We start from the raw sequence: 24,088 nt of genomic DNA, 5'->3' as shown, positions 1-24,088 counted from the left end.
ATCTGGAAACTTGTGTATTTATGAACTTTACTCATAATTCAGCCGACAAAACTAAAAGAAATGAATCAATGTGAACCGAACGAGAGCTGCCACAGGACAGAGAAGTGCTGAACAGAGAATATGACAATAATATATCAATAATTTATCTCAATTACATCGCTGGAAGCCAAATTTGTTGTTTAAATTAAAATTCTAAACTCAAAGTAACAAAACGTCCAATTTACAGTGAACACCTCATCTGTATCTGACACAGGGCTGAAGATATACCACGGGCCTTGAATGCAGCAGAGCTCTCATCAGGTAAGCACAGCAAGACACCTGGACTGTGTTTAACGTGGCGTCTGTATCGATGCTGCAGGAAGCAGCTTCAACTCTGAGAGAAGAATCTGAAAGGGTCACAACAAACTCAGGAAAGGTTTCAATTTTTTGTTCAACATCAGGAACCAGGAAGAGCAAGTTCTAGTTCTGGGAAGCTCTTCCTCTGAGCAGGAGGAGCCAGTATCAAACAGATGGCTCCAAGTTTCTCAGCTCAGTGAACCGACACAGATCTGCTCACCTCACAGGTTAACATGACGTCGACAAACAGATGCTGCGTTGATGTTATTGATGCTTTTGGACCAACAAAACAGCTTTTTACACCTGCACTCGGAGTGATCTGATTGGTCAGTAGGTGATTTTGTTGATGCCTGGTCTTGAACACGACCGTCTTCAGCGCAGGTTAGGCCTCGACAGCGAGTTGGCACGACGGTCTCCTGAGAGGCGGGACTTCAGGACTTCTCAGCCTCTGTACGCCGCGCTGATGAGCCGACGCTCTGACGGCGGTTTCAGCAGAAACACTGAAACCTTAATAAATAGACTGTACGATGTGATGGCCGACCTGGTGCAGACATGAACTCCACCTGGTTCCTGTGAGCTGCAGGTAAACACGGTGGACAGGTGAGTGTGCTCTGCAGGTGCTAGCACTGATCACTATTAGGCAGCTTCAGCATAATTCAGATAAAAATTCACTCGCTTGTATTTCCTGTTTTTCATCAGCCTTTCCGTTCGTCCTGTTGGGAATAACTGAGGAAACAAGGAGCGTGCACACTTTCACTTTCACAGATTGTGGAATGAAATATTTGAATAAAGGCTTTAAAATGTGATCCTAAAGCAGAGCAGCTGTTTGTACTCGCTGACTTACATGGTATTTGTCATGAACTCAGTTACTTTCCTCTCAGAGTTAAAAGCTGCGTCCTGACATCTGTCAGATCTGATAGCTTAACAGTCTCACAGGTGGAGGCAGTTTTTATACTTTTACATACATTTGAAGAGCTCAGGTGGGTCTCAGGAGTTTTACAAGGATCGCTGATTTGAGAGACTTGACCTGAGAAAATGAGCTCAGCTGATCTGAGCTCAGTGAACTGTCTGAATAATAAACCAGGGGCGGAGACCTGTCAATCACAGACAGACCCGCCCACTTCCAAAACACTGAGATGGAGAAAACACTTCACTCAGTGTGATGTCACAGCTCTATGCTCAGCTGTTATACTGTCTTATTTCACTAAACATCATGGTTACCAGCCCATCAGCATATACTGCCCTCTGGTGGCATATCTGTGCTCTGCACACCGTGTGATGTCCTGATACCTGTCACCTCATCAGGTTTTTTTGTTTTGACTTTTTTAGCCTCACTGAGTCAAAATAAAACTTTTAGTTTTCAGAGTCAGGGTCCACGTGTGTCTTTTTACCTCGTTTATTAACAGCCACATTTAACCCTTTAACCACCCGAGCACTCACCACGACCTCTTTACCTGTCAACTTCCTGTCCACAAACAGCCTCATTCGTGAGTTTAAAGTCTATTTTCCTTTCATATGCCTTCAGGACTCTTAAGCTGCTTCCATGCTGGCACAGCGTCGGAGGTGAGCCCTGATAACGCTGGTCGGGGAGGGCAGCTTAAGGTAGAGGCGTACCTAACGAACTGGCAGCTCAGTGAGGTGTTTCAGGAAGCGCCTCGTGGTGCAAAGTAAGCAGACAGTTGTGATAACAGACGGGTATATTTGTGATGGAAACAGAAGAAACAAAGCGCCACGCAGGAAGTGACCCGCGAGGAAAATAAATAGATAAATAACAATGTCCACATAGCTGCCTTCAAACGCTGCCAAGTCCCGTTAGAGAGAAACCGTGTCAAAGACGGGAGGACGAGGAGGAGCGTGCTCTTCATCCTCTGCAGTTTCCCGTCGCTCGCCCACGTCTTCACACGTTGGCCCGCGGCGTCTCACTTTCAGTTCCTGCTGCAGCTCGCTCTGATCACACCTACAGACTCACAGCTGCAGCTCAGTCACATCCTCTGCTCTGATTGGTCAGCCGCTATCTGACCGACAGCTTCACCAGTTTTCTGTTGTTCACATGAATCCGTAAATCTGCTGACAGCAGCAGGGACGCACCGATCCGACGCTTCACCCACGAAAAACTGGCTTCAGGTGTTCCTCGCCGGGAGGCAGAGAGCGAGCGTCGCCTACAGCAGCTGAAACACTCGCTGCAGGCTTCAAGTCTAATTCTATGGTTTGTGCTTTGTGAGCTTTTATTTTTTAAAGACTGACCGGATTCTTCCAACCGCCAGTCGCTCTGATCCGGGATCTGTGGTCAGTGTTTAAAAAGCAAAGCCCACAAACTGTGACGATCCGGGAAAAATCTCCATCAGCCAGGATTTGTCCCAGAAACTGATCGAGCACGAAGACGGCTCATCGCTGCCGACGCTTTAAATACATTTACTTAAAGTTCTGGAAAGTCCTAAAGTGTCTGAGTGAGCTTCATGATGCCAGAACATAATCTGAATAAAAGCCGAAGGTAAAATCTAAAACGCGGCCCGTTGTTACACGACAGGAACTGTTTCAGGTTATGAAACTGGCTGATAAGGCAGGGGTGGGCAACTCCAGGCCTCGAGGGCAGGTGTCCTGCAGGTTTTAGATGTGTCCTTGAACCAGCACAGCTGATTTAAATGGCTAAATTAGCTCCTCAACATGTCCTGAAGTTCTCCAGAGGCTGGTAATGAACTAATCAGGTGATTCAGGTGTGTTGACCCAAGGTGAGACCTAAACCTGCAGGACACCGGCCCTCGGGGCCTGGAATTGCCCACCCCTGTGATAAGGGGTTAAAACGCCCTCTGCTGGTAGGTCCGTCACTCGCTCGCAATAAAAGTGATTTTTAATCTCACCGAGTGACAGATAAATACATAAATGTAAAGTTTGTGCTCTGATTGGAGCTGAGTGCGGAGGATTTCCTGCGCCTCCTCACACATGGAGAGGAGCAGACAGCAGGAGCATGGAGCATGTTAGCATGGAGCTAAAAGCTAAAAAACAAGAGAAGAAGCTGGGATAGGGAAACGCCATCGCTGAGCAGTGTTTGAAGTTTTACACACAGAGAAAGAAATCTGTGGGTGCATCAGCACGAAACGCTGCCCGCCCACCGTCGCTGTTAGCGTGCTCTCTGCTGCGCCAGCTGCTAACGCGAGTAAACACAGAACACCTGAAACTGCTTCAGCTGCCTGAAACATCAGACCGGTGCATCCCTGCAAAGCGACGTCATCGGTCATACATCCAGCTTTCATTCGATGACTGTGATTGGCTGCTGTGTCTGAGCATTTCTGCCCGGTCATTCCGCTCTATCTTAATGGCGTCCATTCCCGAAGCGCCCAATCAGGCGTTAGCCAGAAAGCACATGTCCTTCTTCATGTGAATCTGCAGGCCGCTGGCGCTGGTGAAGGTCTTGGCGCACTGCGCGCAGCGGTATGGTTTCTCTCCCGAGTGCGTGCGCTTGTGCTTCTTCATGGTGTCGCCGTCGCTGAAGGTGCGGCAGCAGAACGGGCAGCTGTACGGCCGCTCGCCCGTGTGGATGCGCAGGTGACGCCGCAGGTTTCCTCTCTGGCTGAAGCTCTTGGAGCAGAAGGTGCAGCGGTGCGGCCGCTCCCCTGTGTGCGTGCGCAGGTGACGCCGCAGGTCTGCCGACTGCGCAAACGACTTGCAGCACCAGTCGCAGGCGTAGGTCTTCCTCTTCTGCTCCAGGTGGAGGCGGAGGCTGGCGGCCTGTCCGAAGGCCTCACCGCAACGCGGGCAGCGATGGACAAGTTCGGGGATGAAAGCGGAGGCTGTGCTGTCTCCGGCTGCCGGCTTCTCCTGGGAGGACTTCCTGCTCCGCTCAGCTTCCTGCCTCTCAGCGCGCACCACCACCACCGTCCTCTCCGCCTCCGCCCTGCTCCAGAACTCTTCGGCGGCACCGTTTGCGGCCTCGGTCAGAGAGTCCGTGCGACCTTTGGGCTTGCTCACGCTGTACTCCTCTGGTTCGGCTTTGATGAGCGCGGGGGGCGGAGCCCGGGGCTCCTCCCTGAGCACTGCAGGAACTTCAATGTGAATTTTGGGGACGGAGACAGTAGGAGGGTTTAGGGAGGAGTGCGAGGTGACAGGTGAAGTTTTCCCATACGCTTCCTGTAGACGGTCAGGCTTTGGTGCCACGTCCCGCAGCTCCAAGAGCTTCTTCTCCACAGGCAGGTGCACCGGCCCCGGAGAGGAGTCGCTGTGGACCGCCAGCAGCTGCACAGACACCACCTGCTCATGGGTGGGCTTGTCCACGTTCGGCGGCGGCGGTCTGGGTGGGTTCGGGCGAGAGTCCGGCTCTTCGGAGCGAGGCCTCCACTCGGGCTCACCAGGCTGGTCGGGAGCCGCCAAACCAAGACTGGACCTGGTGGACTCTGAAACACAGAAAGCAAACAGTTGATGCGACCGAACGACGTCCAGCACGTCAGAAGAAACATTCGACTCACACCTGGAGCTCCAGAGTTTACACTTGTTTTTGGGCCCCAAGAAAAGCTTTGCATGATTACATTTCAAAATAAGCTCCCTTTGTGTTACACTGTCACTCCTGAATAGTGACAGCCCCTTGTCCTCTAAGCCAGCTGTCTTCAGATTGGCTGCTCTTCATAAACAGGAGGTGGGTGGGGCCATTTTAAAAAAAAAATTTTAAGCTCACAGGGATACATGTACTTATACTGACCTCAATATTTAAAACAGGACATAAAACAAAGCAGAACAGCTCCATGTTAAGCAGTAGTGCCACCAGGCGTCAGCCAGTTATCCTCATTATTTTAGAGGTTGACATATTTTCACAGGTTATCGAACATAAACAACTCCTTTGCGCTCACCGTCTGGTTTCTATGCAAATGTGTGTGTGTTTTTACAGTTCAATGTGCTGTACCGTAAATATGTACGGAATTCCCCTTTAACAGAAACCCGAATGACCGAAAGTCCTTCAAACTTCCTGAAAGTCAGCTCTCCCCAACTGACACCTCACGCAAAGCTCCTCATACCAAAGTCAATGTGACAGTCTGTCAATTTAATGCTCAGCTGTGTTCCCCCCTTTATGTTTAATGGGGTAAATGAGATACGTTGTGTAAATAAACTTTAAATGAAAACACTGCGTGAAAAAAAGTGAAATGAGTACCTACATCAGGTGACTCTCACTAGGCTCGAAGGCAAAAAGGAACTGACACGAAAAATGACAGAAAGTCACATCTATCGTAAAAATGTCGGTAAAATCAGACGGTTTGAATGATGCCGAATACACGAATCCGTCCTTAACAACACATAAAACCGTGAAAATCTGCAGTTAAGCCTGAATTTAACGTTAAAGCGGCGTATTTCTATTAAACAGGCGGATTTTCATCGCAGTTCTGAATGCGCGTTCTCTCGCGGAGCTAGCCGGCTAGTTCGGCCCTTACTCAGCCACTCGGTCCCGGCCTCCAGGAGCAGGATGTCCCGCAGCTGCCTCCGCAGGCTCTCGTTCTCCCGCTTGGCTCTGGCAGTCTCCTCCCGGTACTCGGCCACCGTGTCCTCCACCACGTCCAGGATCTCCTTCACCACCACCGTCAGCCGCTCCGTCAGGTAAGCGTTCAGCAGCTGCAGCTTGGTCATTTTGATGCTGGGACCTCCAACAGCTGCATCCACACCGGAAACAACAAACCCGACAGGAAACGCGCTTGCTCAGCTCCGGTCTTTCAAAATTAAAGCGTGGTCATCAGTCTCTGTCCGCAGACTCCATCGCTGAAACTGGAGCTCAGCCTTGTTGGACGGCCTGTTGCTATAGTAACCTCATAGCAGAGATGTGACATATCTGATGATGTCATGAAAGATGCTCCAACAGCACAAACACGGTCCAGAGGTCCAGTTCAGGTGACGCTAGCAGAAAGCTAGCAGCTACAGCCGCCTGTATTAACTTCCACCTGCCGGTCAAAGAGGCCACGCCCCTAGCAATGCAAACTTTAGAGGGTGAGTTATACAAACAGCTGTTATGACGGGGAAATGATCCACAGAGACCAAACAGTTTGTGTATCCGGCTGTAAACATGTTTATTACTGCTGTAAGGATTTAACATAGGAGTCTATGGGACTGGTTCCCCTCTTATTTTGAAAGAACTACCAGGAAAGTGTGTGTCAGACTGAGCACCTGTAACACGTTTGTAAATGCAGTTTCACACTGTGACCACTGGAGGGCAGGAAACACATGATTCTCAGTATAAGGGTCTTATTCAAAGTAAGAGTCAAAAACCTGGGAAATTATTTAAAGAAAGAAAATACAAATCTCATAAGCTTTTTTTAAATCACAATAAAAACACAGAAATATATCAAATGTTTAATATGAGCTCATTTTTCATTTGATGGCAGAAACACGTCTCAACAAAGCTGAGACTGAAGCAATAAAAGGTCAGAAAAGTATCCTCCAACAGACCAGCTGCTGTCCTCGGCTCACAGACATCACAGACTAATGTTAGAGAGGAAACACAGACCTGTGCCGCTGACATCATCATTTTTTGTGTTTTGTGCAGCTTTATTTATATTTGATATATCATCCTAACTTTTTCACAGTCGAGGTTGTACGAGGCGTCGTTGAGTTGAGCAGATTTCGTGGTGCTTGTCTTGACCAATAGAAATCTTCCTCACAGGGTTGATTTCAGGTTTTAATTTGGGGCTGATGTCGCAGATTCTGCTAAATATGGGTCAGAGTCTGGTTGTTGGATCAGGGATTTCAACTTTTGTAAAAGCAGATCTGGTGGCAGAGAGGCACTAACATCAATGAAAAGGGTTTGAGCTTTCATCTTGAGGCTTTTATTTTGAAGGCTCTGTCAGAAGGTGCTTTTAAGCCTGAGCCAGCTCGATACTGAAGGAAAGATGGAAAGAGGGAGAGGAGGGCAGCTACTACTACGACACACACACACACACACACACACACACACACACACACACACACACACACACACACACACACACACTCTCTTAAAGCACCCCTCCCTTTCCTTTCACCTCTTGCAGTGGAGCAGACGGAGCTGCTGCACAGACTCTCTGCATCACAAATCAAACAGATCTTAGTGAGAGGAGGCTGAGCGAGCCACAGCATCATTTAATAGAAGATCTGACGGGTGTTTCGCCGAGCGCAGCGTACTGTCATCTCTCATTTCAGCTCCTATCGCTCACATCGGGGGATTTGTACCTCCCACTTCTCCTGCAGAGACACGATGAACCTCACCCTGCAGCTTACCGTGCTGGACTAGGACCAGGTGAGCGTCCCGGGAAAAATCTTTCAGTTTCACAGGTTGGATGTGCAGGACATGTGCGGCTGCCTCCGCCTGGGTGGGTGTGTCACTGCATCACACCTCCAGCTGGATTCTTCTCTTTTCTTTGTCTGCCTGTGATGAAGATGAAGGTTTTGGTGCATTCATACAAAGTGTGTGTGTGTGTGTGTGTGTGTGTGTGTGTGTGTGTGTGTGTGTGTGTGTGTGTGTGTGTGTGTGTGAGAGAGAGAGAGAGAGAGAGAGGCATGGACATGTTCATGCATCACTGCGTGTTAATTATGTATAAAATATGGCTGCAGTCGTGCTGCCTCGCAGGATTTCATTCAAGCTTTTTGGGTATTTTCTAGAAAACAGACACCGCCTCATGTCCTCGCTGCCTCGTGTCCTTGCTGCCTCGTGTCCTTGCTGCCTCGTGTCCTTGCTGCCTCGTGTCCTTGCTGCCTCGTGTCCTTGCTGCCTCGCCGCCGTGCCGTCCTTGCCTGAGGTGGATCATAGGGCTGGGTATCGTGACTGATTTCTAGAATCGATTTGATTCCGATTCACAAGGTCCCGAATCGATTCAATTCGATTTCAATCTGGGAAATTTTGCCTCAGACAGTCAGAAATATTATAATTCAGATCAGCACATTTACATATTTTTGTACCTATAAAAAGGAAGCTGACACACGCAAGACTTTATCAAAGGTGTGAGCGTCACAGCAGAGGCCTTTGTGTCAAAGTAGCTGAAGATAAAACAGAAAAACATGAAGCAGATTTTCCTGTTCTGGATTTTATAAAAGTATTCTGCAGTCGATCAAAAACGAAAGAAAACCATTAATCAGCACATGAACATCACCTCTGAAGTTACAGCGGTTTTATTACAGACACAGCGTTTTGCATTTTGTATCATTTTAAAAAGTTTAAATTTGTTCAGTATTGAACGACAGAAATTAGGTTTTTCTTTTCGGAAGTAAGTAAAAGGAAACAAACAGCGTCCGACAGCCTGTAAACAACGGCAGAGAATGTGCAGGAAGTGTGATTTTATCCTGGTGGAAGCAAAACAGCAAAAGTCAGAGTGAATCATGACGATGTTTGTGTGAAGCGTAGTTTGGATCTTCTTTAGCTGCTGGTTCGGTCAATGTTGTTTGGAGAGAGATCAAACTAACAGCTTCAGAATCAGCGCAAAAAGGGTGTGAACACAAAGCTCGACCCGCCGACAGAGTCGGCGAGCTGTCGGCTTTCAGCCCCGACCGTGTCCGTGCCGTCGCTGAGAAAGTCACAGCTCGCTGATCCTGATGCGTCGGCGGGTCGAGCTTTGTGTTCACGTCTCTGTGCAGAAGCCTGTTCCTGCTCTCAGTTACTGTTTTAATCTTTGGTGGTTGTTGAAACTGAGATTCTGGTATTTCGGGCAAAATAAATTGATATTAAAAAATCGATTCAGGATTTGAATGAATCATATCACGTTATCCAAGCCAGAATCGATTTTAATCGATAAATCGATCATCAAAACCCGCCCCTAGTGGATCAGTTTATCCTGCTTTGCTCGAGCTGGAGGTTAAACTCTGAAAATATTTCATTTCCAAAAAACTGAAAGAAACAAGAGCAGATTGTTTACAGTCTGAAGTCGGCCAAAGAATTTCAAATTAAACTGCCTAAAAAAATGTGAATATTATTTTGAAAGTCTGCCTTTAAAGACTTTGAATGTTTCCGTTTGACTGCATGAGCTGGTTTTAGTCACGGGGACAGCTTTAACTGAGAGCAGTCACAGTCAGGAGGTGTGACCCGCCCGAAGAGCGAGGAGGTGACAGCAACATGGCCGCTCTGTGACCAGGCCGAGAAACAGGAAGTTGAATTTTGAGTTTAGAAAATAAAACAAAGATTCATCCTTTCAAAACTGCTTCAAATCTCTTGTGGGGCCGCTGAGTTTGGATCAGTTTGTAGAACCTGAATTTAGCTGAATATGGAGGCTGGATGTGATGTCACTATGATGTCATCTGACCCTCACGCCGGTGCCTTGCCAGCCTTGCCGTGAGGCCGTGGTCCTCAGCCGGAAAATGGTGGAGTGCCTACTCCGGTCAGGGATGAGTTACTGCCCCAGGTGGAGGTGTTCAGCTATATCGGGGTCTTGTCCACCAGTGAGGGGAGCATGAGACTGACAGATGGATTGGTTCAGCACCTGCAGTGATGCGACCGCTGCACCAATCTGCGGGGGTGAAGAGTAAATACTCTAGGAACAACAAGTAGGCCTGCAGAGCGAGAGCGAAGTGCTCTAATAGGGTGATATGGTACTACAAGGTCATGAAGATAAGCTGGGGAAATCAGCTTTTGTTCTAGTCCCTGTCAGGACTCTTGCTGCAGTATTTTGGATCAGGGTTCGCCCATGAACATGGTTTAGGCTGGTTTTGGATCATCTCGGAGGACTTGGAAGTCGGTGGCATGGACGTTGGGATTGGGGCTTTGGGTTTTACACTGGTCTTGGACTCATTTGGCTTTGGAGCATCTCAGTGAACTTTCCACAGCTCTTGTGTGGATTACTCCTGAAACTCCCCGCACAATCCCAGACTGATCCATCTGTTTGAGGGCTCTGCGTTCTTCTTGTAGTTGAAGTTGAGTCTTTCTCATGGTGCCTGCGTTGGAGAAGTGAACATCTATAACCTTTGCACAGGACTACAGACAGCTTTAACCGAAATAAAGAAGACAAAGTCAGCATATGAAGAATCAGGTTCAGAGTCCACTTCTGGTTGGAGTGCTTTTGCCTCTGCAGCTCCTCTACATACCTCCATCAGGTCAGCCACCAGCTCTCCAGTCAACCATGCTGGATCAGGGTCGAAGAGGCAAACTCTCACGAGGTGGAAGATGTTCCTGTTCAAAGAAAAGCTCGTACAGAGGCTTTTACATTTGTTCCAGACAGGCAGAGAGAAACTGAACCCTAACTCTAACCTAGAGGGGTTTTATGACTGGGGCGGGACCAAACCCTGACCCACCGTAAAACATGATCTGAATCTGGATCCAGGCTGTTCTAGAGAGGAAAAACAAACTAAACATGAAAGGAAAAAGATTTTAGTTACTAAAATTCAACAAAATGAAAATCTAGACTTCTGGAAACAAACTGGACCTCCGGGGTCACGGGGCGTTGGAGGATGTAATCACATTAAGAATACAAATCTAAGTGAACGGTGAGATGACTCACAGCTCTGAAATCTCCATCCAGCCTCCAAACATATTTTTTTTCATGCTATAAAATTTGAACGGATTCATTTTGTGTCTGTGGTGTAAAAACAGCTGATACGAGTCCATGTTTGTCCAACGGCTGTGAGGCTGTTTCATCCTGTTACAGCCTCGTCTCTCAGACTCATGTTGTCAGAGGGTCCTGTAGCTGATTAGCGCCACAGCTTCGCAGCTACAGCCCAACAAGCTCAGAGTCTGTGATTGCAGGGACGCAGCCATTACCCAGGATTTCATTAAAGGCTTCTATCATGTCAGCGCATCATGACTGGCCCAGCAGCATGAAACAAACATCTGCAGAGCCCCGAGTCATTACGCCGCCGCCGCAGAGCTAAAAACAACAGACTAATGGCTGCGATGGTCGTGTCTTCCTGCTGCCGCTCCCTCCGGAGTGCCCGCCACAGCTCGCAGCGCTAATCCTGCCGCTCGCTGACAGGACGAAGGCAGCAGCAGGTTAATTAATGTTAAACTCCGGTTCCTGTAAGGACCCTTCATTAAAGACCTTGTGACCCTCCTCCAGCCAATGAGATCAAAAGGGGAAATCTGAGTCCCTGATCTTTGACACGACAGTAAAATCTCAGCGTACCGCTGTAATCAGCAAAATTAATGATTAATAAATCATTAAAATTCATTGATTTTGTTTGATTTAGTCACAGAAATCTAGAGAACTACAGACTGTATGTGGAAGATGGACATGAAACAATTTGCTTCTTTCTGTTTTGTGTGAGATTTCTTTTCCCTCATTTCTCTAATCTTTTTATCATTATGATGATGAAATATCCTTATTTTTATGGGAAGTTTTTTTTCCTGTTTTTTATGGAAACATAGTTTTTGATGTTTCACTGTGAAGCTTAAAATTTTCATAGGTAAGTTTGTTCATACGTCTGACAGACTCGGTCCCAAACAGCAGCCGCTGAAGCTCGCGGGTCTAACAAATAATTCAAACCGGCATCCTGAGCAGAAGCTCTTTAATTATGTAGGACACCCTCGTGTCTCCATGTTCAGGAAAATTCAGGTTGTTAAAATAAAAATTTGAAGTATTCGCAGCAGATAAAAAAACTGTCCTGTGCTTATTATCCTCGAAGCCTCTGATGTGGGTCGCATAGAGCTCTCTGCTGTTTGGACAGAGTCACATTTTCTAAACTATTCTTATTTCTAACTGCAGTAAGCTGATGATTATATGTGCTCCTGTCATTCTCTCGAGCTGGTTCTGAAGTAAAAGCTCCATCCGAGGTTATCTGCTGCAGAGCACGTCAGATTTTTATGATGATCAAAGGTTTTGTGTGAAAACTGGAAACAGTTGGATTTTCGTCTTGAATAAACATTTTCAAAATGGTCTAAAAAAATGTTTTAGCATAAAAGTCATAAGAATATAAATTTATAATAAAATGAGAACATGCAGTTCCTCTAACATCCAGCAGAGGCAGCAGTAGTCGGTCCCCAGAGAAGCAAACATGTTTAGTCCAGATGAACAGAATCAACTTTTGGAGATTTGCTTACCTGGATGATTGAGCATCAAGACGTTTACATCCTGATGCACAAACTGTTTGATGTCTGTGTTTAAATCACATAAAGGCTTAAAGTTAGGGGTGTGGCCTCTTTGACTGACAGGTGGATGTAGCTGTAGGTCTGGACCGTGTTTGTGCTGTTGGAGCCTTTTTAATTCTGTCATGTGACCAATAATATGGCCGCTGTGAGGTCACTGTAGTAACAGACCCTGAGTAGCAGTGCTGAGTTCATCTTTCTCCATCACATTTCATTTTAAATGATTGATGGGTTTTAATACACAGATCCAGGATGAGACCGGATGAAACTTAAATCTTAAAGTTAAAGAAGTTTTCTTGTAACCTGAAGCTCCTGAGGTAACCAACAAAAGAACAAAGAGCCGAGTGCTCGCCTCGCTGAGTGATGAAGAAGGGGAAGAAAGAGGTAAACACCCTCTCGTCCTCTTCTCTGAATGCTGAGCACGTCAGCGACTTGGGAGGATCGGAGGTGTTTTGCAGACGTATCCTGTGATCTGCATCGAATGACACTGATGCTGCTAAACGGTCGCACTGCATCAGGGAGCACGTGCAGCTTCGTGCAGCGCTGTAATAACACACTCTGCTTCAGTCAGCGAAGCAGCGCTGCAGCGCTGGGTCCTCGGGGAGGGGGACAAGCGATCGATGCAGTCCTGGCAGTCGTTACAACGGCGAGCGTGTAGGCGCTGCGACAGAGCCCCTGCTCTTTAGGAAGCAGCTCGTCCTCCAGGCATCGCTCGGATCGATGAGCCTGTCTGATTGATCCGATAAGATTACTGCTGATCACAGTGAGGAGCACAGGGGTAGCGCTGAACCGAGAGCAAACGCAGCACAAGTTTGAAAAAGTCAGATAAATGATGCTGCTTCAGCTCCTCTCTCTTTACACAACAAACTTAGTTTTATGGTCAGCACAACTTTAGATGTAAAAATGTCTGAAATATCAGCACTCAGGGAATCTGCAGTGTTTCCAGTGTTAATGAAGCCTGTTCTATCTTATGTTCTCTTAGAAACAGGAAGTATTGTTTGTGGAAGGATCACATTTAATACATGCAGCTTTATTTTTTCAGTGTAAACAACATTTAAAGACGTGTCTGAATCTAAACTCTGTCTCTTTTGATTGACGGTGAACTGCTCGTGTCAGAAAGCGTGTGCGGCAGACAGCACGAGCTCATGCTGGCACCTGTCTGCATCCACCGTGTGGAGCTTGTGTTGGAGTCTTCCCTCGTTGGTTTCCAGGCTCCTGTTTTTCTGTTTAAGGACAAAGATGGTGGAGGACGTCTGCATGTGGCACAGGCTGGACCTCCACCACACGTTACCCAGTGTAGCCGTGACCTCCTGTTAGTGGGAGCCGCACATGTGAAACAGAAACAGTGGTTACTGGACGTAACTGCAGCTCTATGAGTGTGTCTAAACGTGGACCCAGCTGGGACAGTTTCTTTTCTTTGTTGCCTTCTAAAAGCAGAGGAGCGATGTGGACTCTGAGCTGCATTCTCATTTTGCATTCTGCAATGGCCACCAGGTGGCGATACCTTTGCTTACAGCGTGACTTCTGGTCCTGTAGAAGTCTACGGGGAGATCGGCCCTCCGCTGTAACACTTGCCTGGTTAGTTTATGGGTTTGGTCACTGATCTCGGGTCCTTTTTTAAATTTGATAATTCAGAGTTTCAGAAAGGAGGATTGTGAATATCGAGGATACGCTCCTTAGGTAGCGTCTTATCAATCGCGTCATGTCGCATCCACATGCTGTCATCTCAGAGCTCTGAGCTAGCGCCCGTCACCTGACCGGATCAGATCTGAGGATGTCACAGCTGGTTCAGACATTGTTCACGTTTAAATCCAAGGATGTAAAAACAGATAAAGCTGTTGTGACTGAAGGCTGTAATTACTCCTCCGCCTGCTCGTACTCAGACTGACTGACAGCCTAATGATCCCTTCCATAACTTCTCAGTCGCTGATAAATTACATGATTGTTACTATGCTCTTTGTTCACCGACGCATGAATCCAAGCTCCTGACGGCGCTCACTCCTCCTACACGAAGGCCCGCGAGCTACAAACCTCAGCAGCAAGAAAGTGTTGAGTCACTGTTATTAAACAGCAACCTGATCAACCCACACAGATGCTGCAGATCTGTTTTATAAATATTTCTCTCCTTTTTCTCGACCTTTGGAGAGACAAAATTATTCTGAGCTTTGTGACACGCCGCTGTCATAATTTCAGCATTTAACTTTGGTGCTGTTAGATAAGCTGTCAGAGAAAACGTCTGAATATTTCATGAATAACTCCGCCGCCCGGCCCATTTGGAGGAATCTCAACTTTTATTAAGAACAAGGAGCTCAGGATAAAGGAACTCTGAACATCACAGCTCAGAGGCTCCGCCTACAAAGGAACATCTCAATAAATAATCCAAATAAGATGAAAAGTTTAGAAGTCAATATTTATATACATGTGTTTTCATTTTATTCTAAATTTATTTATTTATTGCTTGATAAAATGAATCAAATTGACTTTTGAATGAATAGATTTGGAGAGAAGGATTCTTTATGCAAGCAGGAGCTGCTAAAATTAAAAAGACAAAATAGTAGATAAACAAATTTAGGGTTAAAGATTGATTTCAATTAATGTGATCCGTGTCAATATTGTTGTTATTTCACTGGCAATGAAACTTTTTTCACACTCTCACATTGATGTGTTCACTTTTATGAAAAGTAAGTAATAATCAGTAAAATGGTGAATAATTGGGACCAAGTGGTTTCTATGTGTGGAGCCTCAGGACTCATCTGAGGCTTGGTTTCCTTTAATATCTCTGACGCCAGCAGAGCAGAAATCCTGTTCTTTCATTATAGTTTTAATATCATGTCTCCTCTGCTGCATCTACCGACTCGTTCTCAGGACGCTGCAATTTAATAAAACTGAACTTATGAGAGGAAAGAACCTGCTGAAAGCATGCAAGGATATATGAAGGATTATTGCTTTTGTTGCTAAATTATGCATTTAAATTAGTTTATTAATCTCCTCTTTTTATAACACATAAACATTGAAACCAAAAAGAACAACATGATTTAAAAACTACAAAATCAAATTTCGTTTCTTAAAAGAAAATTCATCAAATAAACTAAAGCTGCTTTCAGTTTGAACAAAGTGCCCAACGACTGCAGTTCCTCTAATGGCCACTTGAGGCTTCATCCAGAAGAATTGAGTATATCTGGACCGGCGTCAGGAATGCCGACTGCCATTAGTCTGGAAGAAGCAGCAGGTCGTGGCCAATAAAGATGATGCTATCAGGAGTAGGGATGTCCAGAGCCGATCACGTGGTTTCAGACTGATCGGAATCTGACTCGCTATTTGCTAACACATCTATTGGCTGTATCCCAATTCAGGGTCTGCAGCCTTAAAGTACGCAGCCTCAACGATCCTCATGGGCCGCGTACTCAAAGACCGCTAAGGCCGGAAGTGCGAGGCTTGTGAAATGGGCGGTCTAGCCTCCGTTGTGATGCCCAGGTTGCCTAGCAACCATGATACTAACAGCTGGAAACGTGTCATACAGCTGTGTTTGACAGAAATGAAGGAGAAAATCTTTTGTTCATTTGTTTGTTGCTACATGAGCTTTGATTATTCTCTGTAGGATTAAGCTCAGCTATTGAACGGCGTATATTTTAAAGTAAAGGCTTTAAAACCAAGTTAGTACAAACGTCACTAATGTCACATGACTTTGCCGACATGTGGCCAACAGGAATGTTTAATGTTCTTCGTTATTAAACATTTGCACATAAATAAGTGACATAATATTCAGGATTTACTTAAAGTTTACTCTTCGGCCGGCCCTCATCCGCCGTTTTTTTTCGGCAAAATTATCCACACCCACCGCCGCGCTATGCAATCATCCCTAATCATGCTGCTACAAATACTCTGATGCTGCTCGCTTCACGCCCCAAATCAAAATGGAGGATGACGTAAAGCAACTTGTGGTATTGTGATGTTGCAAATACTCACACAAAGATATTTTAGTGCAACAGAAACCTGTAAAACCTCGTCTGTATCTGCAGAGTCGTACATTATATTAGAAGTACTGCTGTCAGCGTTAATCTCGTTAAAATGACGTTAACGCCATAACCGCATGCAAACAGCAAATCTCGAGTTAGTGCGGCTCGCCCAGTGCGTGGGGCTGCACGGCGTCAATGCATTAGCGTGGTTAGCTCGTTAACACGTTAGTGCCGTGCAGCCTCTCGCAAGTTGGTGCTTGCTCCACCCAACTCTCTACTTCTGCTTTCAGAACAACGAGATGGGGACATCGGCCTCTACGCTTTAGGATTTCTGACTATTTGGAGGTATTTTCTTGGTTGAGGCAACGCTGCCACCACCAGATCAAAGTTGAAATTACAACACAGAGCTTTATAATTTCAGTGCCCGTGTCTCACTGTTACACTCGAGGTGTCTTTAATGTCTTCATTTACTGGTAATCACAGCAGACCTGCAGATTCAGAGGGTGGAGACCTTAAAGCTTTCTTTTCACTTTTACTCATTATGGTAATTCTGTTCAGGCACTACACGGTTAGGGTAAGGAAAGGGTTGTGCTTTCAGGTAAACTATAGCTCCTCACAACAGTAACCCTACACATCCAAGAACATGGAGTCCAAACAGGGCCATCCGAATGTCTTCAGCAAAACTGCAATGATTAATGTCGTTGGAGTAAGAGTGGCAAATCATTTTAATGCTGTATTCAGTTAAAATAATAAAATAAAATACAAATCTTAGGTTGATGTTTTGATAACTGGAATCAGATAAACAAAGCATTGCTGCACCAAGCACTGAACCTCTAAAGCTCCTCCGGGTGGATGTCCCACAGGAGGGTGGAGCCATGTTGCACCAAAGGCCTGGCGCCTGGTGCCCAACCTCTCTTACTGGCCTGGATCCAGGGTGGGGTCTTGGTAACCTGGGTGAGTTGGCATGGTCCATTGTTTGTCTCTTCACAGGGGTCTTTTGAGTCGCACTCCAGCTCATCACCCAGGACTCTTGGAGGGGTTACATGGGGACTCAAACTGCTCAATGTCCCCCAGAAAAGCTGGAGGTGGCTGGTAGCTGCACCTGAAAACCAGATATGGATATAGATAAACATGAACTCTGAGCAGTGCTGGCTGTTACACAGTAATGCTGACATGACTTTGAGGGTTGCTTTATATAAATGCAGACATGATTAGGACCTGCAACAAAGGAACTCTGGCTCTTAATCAAAGTATGGATGCTGCAACCTTTGGATCATCTGGACCGTGCTGCCATCGATTGCATTCTTAAATCAAGAAATGCTTCACCATGCAAAGTAGATTATACCAGGACCTTGAATAAAGTGGTTGTGTTTTTCTGTTTGCAAAGCTCTTCCTCCACGAGTCTGATCTGCCACGTTCTGTTTTTATATGCAGCTGGCGGTTTAGCCAAATTAATCAGCCAATCAATAATCAGAATGATGCCCTAATGACTTTCATAGCAGTAACATAACTGACGGCATCTCTGTAATTCTTTTCAGAACAAGCCCTGCCTTCAGATTTCCTCAACAGTTAGCTTCGGCCGTCCAATGACCACCAGCCCCAGCGCCATCCATCAGCCCGGTAATATGGAGGAACCCCAGCAGCCAGACCAGCCAATCACCACGCAGCAGAATGGAGAAGCTGCCCAAACTGCTGTGACTTCTCAACCAACCAGCTCTGACCAACAGGCCCCACCCTCAACGACAGATGCTCCCGAGGCCCAGCAGACAGAGGACGGGAAGGGAATGGACCACCTGACAGTAATCAGCGAAAGCACAGAGACCAGTAAATACAGCCCTAAAAGTCCGCTATGATAAGTTTTCTTTTCCAGTAGCTTCACAATGACCTGCTTACCTCAGATACAGCCATGAGTTCAGCAGATCTTTATTTGGGTTAGTGACCAAAAGTGAAGCATTGAAGATACAATTGAAGGAAACAAGCTTCCTCATCAAAGATGTTGATTTAGTGGTTGATCTGTGTTCCCAGAATAAGAATGAATGAAAACAGGTTTGGCTTGATTTACATATATCACATATCAGTGTCACAAAAGTTGTTGGATAGTTGAAGATCCAGGATTTACTAGAGACATAATATAACGACAGTTAAAAACTGATCAATTTCATTTTGAAAATAAATTTGACTAAGCGTTCTCCCGTGCTGTGTCCAAATTCATAGGCCGTATCCTTTGGAGGATCCGGCCTTCGCGGTCTATGTGGGCCGGATCCTCTGAAGACCGAGAAGGCTGGAAGTGTGAGGCTGTGAAATGGAACAGTCGAGCCTTCAGATTTGCGTCACCGCTGTCTCGGTGGAGTTTAATAAACTGCCATCTGCTCCTTGATATATAAAATATAACAGGACACCGGAGTATATTCTCGACCATCTCACACTTCTGTATAATCAGTTTTCTGTTTGACGTTTATTCAGCTGTGTGAAAACTATAACTTTAATCTCAGCCGAACCGATTTACACACAAACAAATAAAACACTGAAAAAAGCCAAACTATAACAGTTTTAGGTTATCTAAGTGACTTATATATGTTTAACCTGAGTAGTGAAAGATCACGGGGGGTTTGAAAATCATGTGCGGGGAGTCCGGTGTTCTCACGGCTCTAGTGAGCCTTGACCTCCCGGTCAGCTTCGAGCTGGTGGGTAACAGACGTCTCCGAAAATGTCGGAGCGCTTTTGCAAATATGTGGTGTCTTGATAAACTGAGCAGATACTTGAAGTTTGCACAGCTACATTCTCGCCTGAAAATATGTTAAAAGTTTACTTTGTGACCCAGAAAGAATAATAAGAGTAATTTTAAAAATAAGCAGCTCCTGCCATTGTTGGAAACTGGAATTGCCTGGGCCGCGCTATGAATTCTGGGATAGGTTGGGCCACGAAGGATACACCCGACCCATCCTTCAAATTCAGGGAAAAGGAGGACGCGTTTGGAGGAGTCTTCGAATTTGGACTGCCTTTGTCGCGTCACTGTGACGTAATCGGCCTACAAATGCGGCCTCAGGAGGATGAAGCCTATGAATTTGGACACAGCTCCTGTGAACAAGAAAAGGAACAGTAGATAAAATCAGTAGTTAAAATGTGAGTTTTGAAATTTACGCTTAAAAGTAAAACAGTGCAGATTTGGTGCTTTATTCAAATGCAGCTGAGAACCTGGATTTAAATAAACTGAGTGTTTCAGCTGATCTGAGGCTTTCTGGGAGTTTGTTCCAGATATATGGAGCATAAAAGCTGAATGCAGCTTCTCCGTGTCTGGTTCTGACTCTGGGAACTGATAAAAAACCGGATCCAGATGACCTGAGGGATCTGGAAGGTTCATACTGGGTCAGGAGGTCACTGATGTATTTTGGTCCTAAATCATTCAGAGCTTTATAGACCAGCATCAGAAGGGGTCCCAAGATGGAACCTTGGGGAACTCCACATGTGATACTTGTCTGCTCAGATGTGAAGTTACCTATTGATACAAAGTATTTCCTGTTTTCTACGTATGTTTTGAACCAGTTTAGTACAGTTCCTGAAAGACCTGTCCAGTTCTCCAGTCGTTTGAGTAATATGTTGTGGTCAACTGTATCAAATGCTGCACTGAGATCCAGTAAAACTAGGACTGACATTTTTCCACTGTCTGTATTCAGACATATGTCATTAAACACTTTGGTCAGAGCGGTTTCAGTGCTGTGGTTCTGTCTAAAACCTGACTGGAAGGCATCGTAGCAATTATTCTGTTTTAAGAAGTAATTGAGCTGTTGAGAAACTGCTTTTTCAATGATCTTACTTAAAAATGGGAGATTTGAGATCGGCCTGTAGTTGTTCATTTTTGTCTTGTCAAGATTGTCCTTTTTCAGTATAGGTTTGATTACAGCAGTTTTTAGTGGTTCTGGAAACACACCTGACATTAAGGAAAAGTTGACGATCTGTAACAGGTCTGACTCCAAAGTCTTTGAGACCTTTTTGAAAAAACTTGTTGGCAGGACATCTAAACAGCAGGAGGAGGAGTTCAGTTGACCTAAGATGTCCTCCAGGTCTTTGCTGTTAATCGGGTGAAACTGTTTCATGGTGTTTAAACAGTTTTTTGGTGGACACAGTACATATCCTGGATCTGCTGTTGATGTACCAACTGCTTGTCTAATCTTTTGGATTTTTTCTGTGAAGAATTTGGCAAAGTCATTGCAGGCCATGGTCGAATGAAGTTCAGCTGCCACTGACACAGGAGGGTTTGTTAGCCTGTCAACTGTAGAAAAATAAATATATATATATATATATATATATATATATATATATATATATATATATATATATATACATACATATTAGGGGTGCAACGATATTCGTATTGATATTGAACCGTTCGATACAGTGCTTTCGGTTCGGTACGCATATGTATCGAACAATACAACATTTGTAATTTATTTTATCAACTTTCCTTCTGACGATGCTGTCTGTGTTGAGCGCTCAGTGAATCTGCGTTCGACTACTCCGCCTAGGCTGCACTGTCCAGCGCAGATCCACTGAGCGCTCCACACAGACAGCATAGTCAGAAGGAAGAGCGCAGGGCACCTCCCCCACCCTCATTCAGATCTGGCGTTTGGAATTATTTTGGTTTTCATGTGACGTATGACCCTGAAGGTAAGCGAGTCATGGACTAAAGCAAAACAGTATGTTGGATGTGCCATGCAATGCTCAATTACATTGGTGGGAGCTAGTGTGTTAGCGCAGTTAGCTCGTTAACGTGTTAGCCGTCTAGCCCCATGCACGGGGCGATCGGCGGTAGCTCGTTAACGGAGATTTGCCGTGTTGTGGCGTTAAGGTCATTTCAACGAGATTAACCTGAAAGCACTAGTGGGAACACAACGAATATGACTGCACATTTACACCGACATCATCCTAGTGCAAAGACAAAAACAACAAGCATGCTACTAACTTTAGCCGAGTCATTTAGACAGCTGTTAGCACAGGATTCTCCTTATGCTGCTGAGAATATAGCCCAGAAGAAGCGGATAGTATAGCTTTTATTTTGGAAAGAGCCATTTCTCTGTAATAAACTCTCTTTTCCAAAGATGAGTGATTCCTCAATCAGATACAGGGCTTGCAATATCGCTAGCCTGACGTCCTGGGGCTAGCGATTTTTTCAGTCGGGCTACCAAAATCTATCTCTTCCCTGCCCGTCGGGCTATTGTAGGAAGGAAAAATATATGTCAATGCTTTTGCATTCTTTCAGAAATGTAGCTGGGTAATTATGTCATTGGCATCGGTGAGCCACTGTCAATATGTGACATATTGAAGTCGCGTTTGAATTTGCGCTTGTTTTTTTGCTTTCACTTTGCAATCGTGCGAACTGTGTATAGAGAGCGACAGCACTGATCTGTGAGTGATGATAATTTGCGCACCAATTCCTCTGACATCGTCTTATTAATCGTTAGCTTACTATGCAAACATGACAAGTGAAATCTCCCGCAGCTTAAACATGTGAGAGGTTGATCGCGCAGAGAATCGCTGAGCTTATGTGAGTGAGCGTGTAAAAGCATTTCAGTTCTGCTGAGCCAAATAAGACAGGTCAGGGTGAAGAAGTGACAGCCAAAGAAAAGCTTACCACAAAACGGAGAAGTTATGACAAATCAGACTATAAGGCAAAAAGAAAGTGCAGCTTTATGGTTTCATGGACAAAATAATTTCTGTGGCTGCGATATGATGAGCTAAATAACCAGGGCTGCACATAAGTGGTCCGCAGGTGCGCATTCGCTGTCAAAATAAAAAACACGCACAAGGGTTAGGGTTAAATTTAAAAACTGTACTTTTGAGTTAAAATATATATTTATAATTTTAATAAATGACAAATTAAAAAGGCATGAACATTTTTTTTGTATCGAAAAAATATCGAACCGTGACACCAAAGTATCGAACCGAACCGTGAATTTTGTGTATCGTTGCACCCCTAGTGTATATATATATATATATATGTATATATATATATATATGTATATACTACATATATGTAGTATATATATATATATATATATATATATAGCAGCTGGATAGCGTAGTGGTTAAACTACACGCCTTTGGAACAGAGGATCGCAAGTTCGATTCCTGCCTGGGGCGTCTGTATCCAGTAAGGGTCCTAAGGCTAGACCCCCTATGCTAAGCAAGCCTACCGCAGACATGAGCGAGACAGATAAATATGAAGGCATGCCGGCTCGGACGTCGCCCGGATCAACAAGGTCCGCGTCAGGTGTTGAGGAACCAGGGCACCCTGACGAAAAGTGGGCTACTGGAACAAGAAGGCATCGGTGGGCAAGGGACGAAAACAGGGCGTTGTTGGAATGCTACTACGCAAGTAACCCCGGCGGAAGGGGCTACATGAATAGGATGAGGGACCTATGGATTCTTCGATACCCAACATCCACAATGACGGCGAAACAACTAGTAGCTCAGTGTTCCAACATTCGAAAGAAGGGACTGCTCTCACAGCTAGAGATTGACGAGGTACAACACAAATGCTACGGCAAGGAGGAGTCAGGACGCCAGGTCAGGGGGGAGATATCATCACCCCCACCCGAGATTGGGTACATAGCCCCAAGTGCGATAGGAGAAGGATCGTTGAGTGCGAGAGGAACTGACCTGAAAAATAGGATCATGGCCAAGCTTGAAACCTGGATCCCCCGTAGCCGGTTACCAAGATTACGTGAAGTACCCTCAGAAGGTCTGCTAGATGATGTTAATGCAGCACTACGGACGATACCTACAACCACGATTACCGACACTAACAAGCTGATCTACAATACGGCAGCAGTGATCAGTGAGATGCTTGGCTACAAGTTGAACAGCGACAAGGGGCAGTACCCTCCATGGAGAAGGAGGCTAGAGGGCAAGATCAAAGTAGCACGGAGGGAGGTTAGCCAACTAACGGAGTTGCAGAAAGGTGCGACAAATAAGGTGCCTAAGAAATACAGCAAGCTGTCCATACCTGAGGCCTTGGAAACTGCCAAGCAAAGACTCACAGCCTTGGCCAGCCGCTTGAGGAGGTACACCAGAGAGAAAGAAGGCAGGAGAATAAACCAGCTGTTCTCCACAGAACCAGCAAAGGTGTACTCTCAGTGGCAAGGGAACAATAAGAGAACAGCACCACCAAGGCTGGAGACGGAGCAATACTGGAAGAGCATATGGGAGAAGGACACAACCCATAACGGCAATGCTCAGTGGCTAGAGGATCTGAGGGCAGACCACAGCGACCTCCCTGAACAGGGTCCAGTAACCATCACAGTGGCAGATATCCAAGAAAGGGTCTCTAGTATGAAGAGTTGGACAGCACCAGGGCCCGACATGGTTCACGCCTACTGGCTGAAGAAGCTGACTGCACTCCACGAGCGTCTGGCAGCACAAATGAACCAGCTGCTAGTTAACGAAAGACACCCGGAATGGCTAACTGAAGGCCGGACGGTCCTGATCCCCAAGGACCCCAAGAAGGGACCGGTCCCCTCCAACTACCGACCAATAACCTGCCTCAGTACTACATGGAAGCTCCTGTCAGGCATCATATCGGCTAAGATGAACAGGCACATGGGTCAATACATGAGCGGGACACAGAAAGGAATTGGCAAGAATACCAGAGGTGCAAAACACCAGCTACTGGTAGACAGAACAATCAGCCGAGACTGCAAGACCAGACTGACCAACCTGTGCACTGCCTGGATTGATTACAAGAAGGCCTATGACTCAATGCCCCACAGCTGGATACTGGAATGCCTAG

General features: G+C 45.8%; 2 protein-coding genes across 2 annotated transcripts in view; one reads left to right on the top strand and one right to left on the bottom strand.

Annotated features, from left to right (window-relative positions):
- Window positions 1-13: 13 nt before the first annotated feature.
- LOC113020153 (uncharacterized) lies at window positions 14-6,263 on the bottom strand. The gene is made up of 2 exons (XM_026163877.2): window positions 5,751-6,263; window positions 14-4,724 (listed from the first exon to the last, which is right to left on the bottom strand). The coding sequence occupies exons 1-2, from the start codon at window positions 5,941-5,943 to the stop codon at window positions 3,676-3,678; spliced, it is 1,242 nt and encodes a 413-aa protein (XP_026019662.2). The 5' UTR covers window positions 5,944-6,263; the 3' UTR covers window positions 14-3,675.
- The window catches only part of LOC113021423 (uncharacterized), a 35,052-nt gene continuing 16,519 nt past the window's right edge, over window positions 5,556-24,088 (top strand). The window contains exons 1-3 of the mRNA XM_026166077.2: window positions 5,556-5,561; window positions 5,731-5,913; window positions 17,841-18,126. Coding sequence (XP_026021862.1) covers window positions 5,556-5,561; window positions 5,731-5,913; window positions 17,841-18,126 — 475 coding nt within the window. The remainder of the gene's footprint in view (window positions 5,562-5,730; window positions 5,914-17,840; window positions 18,127-24,088) is intronic.

Source organism: Astatotilapia calliptera, chromosome 4 (assembly GCF_964374335.1).
Source record: "Astatotilapia calliptera chromosome 4, fAstCal68.1, whole genome shotgun sequence".
NCBI lineage: Eukaryota > Metazoa > Chordata > Actinopteri > Cichliformes > Cichlidae > Astatotilapia > Astatotilapia calliptera.
Note: the sequence above shows the minus strand (reverse complement) of the source record. Positions and strands in the feature narration are given on the sequence as shown.

Excerpts from the sequence above, each read along its gene's own strand:
- LOC113020153 (XM_026163877.2), bottom strand. The coding sequence starts at position 5,943 with ATGACCAAGCTGCAGCTGCTGAACGCTTACCTGACGGAGCGGCTGACG. Across the intron at positions 4,725-5,750 it reads GGCCGGGACCGAGTGGCTGA|AGTCCACCAGGTCCAGTCTT; the intron begins GTAAGGGCCGAA and ends TCTGTGTTTCAG.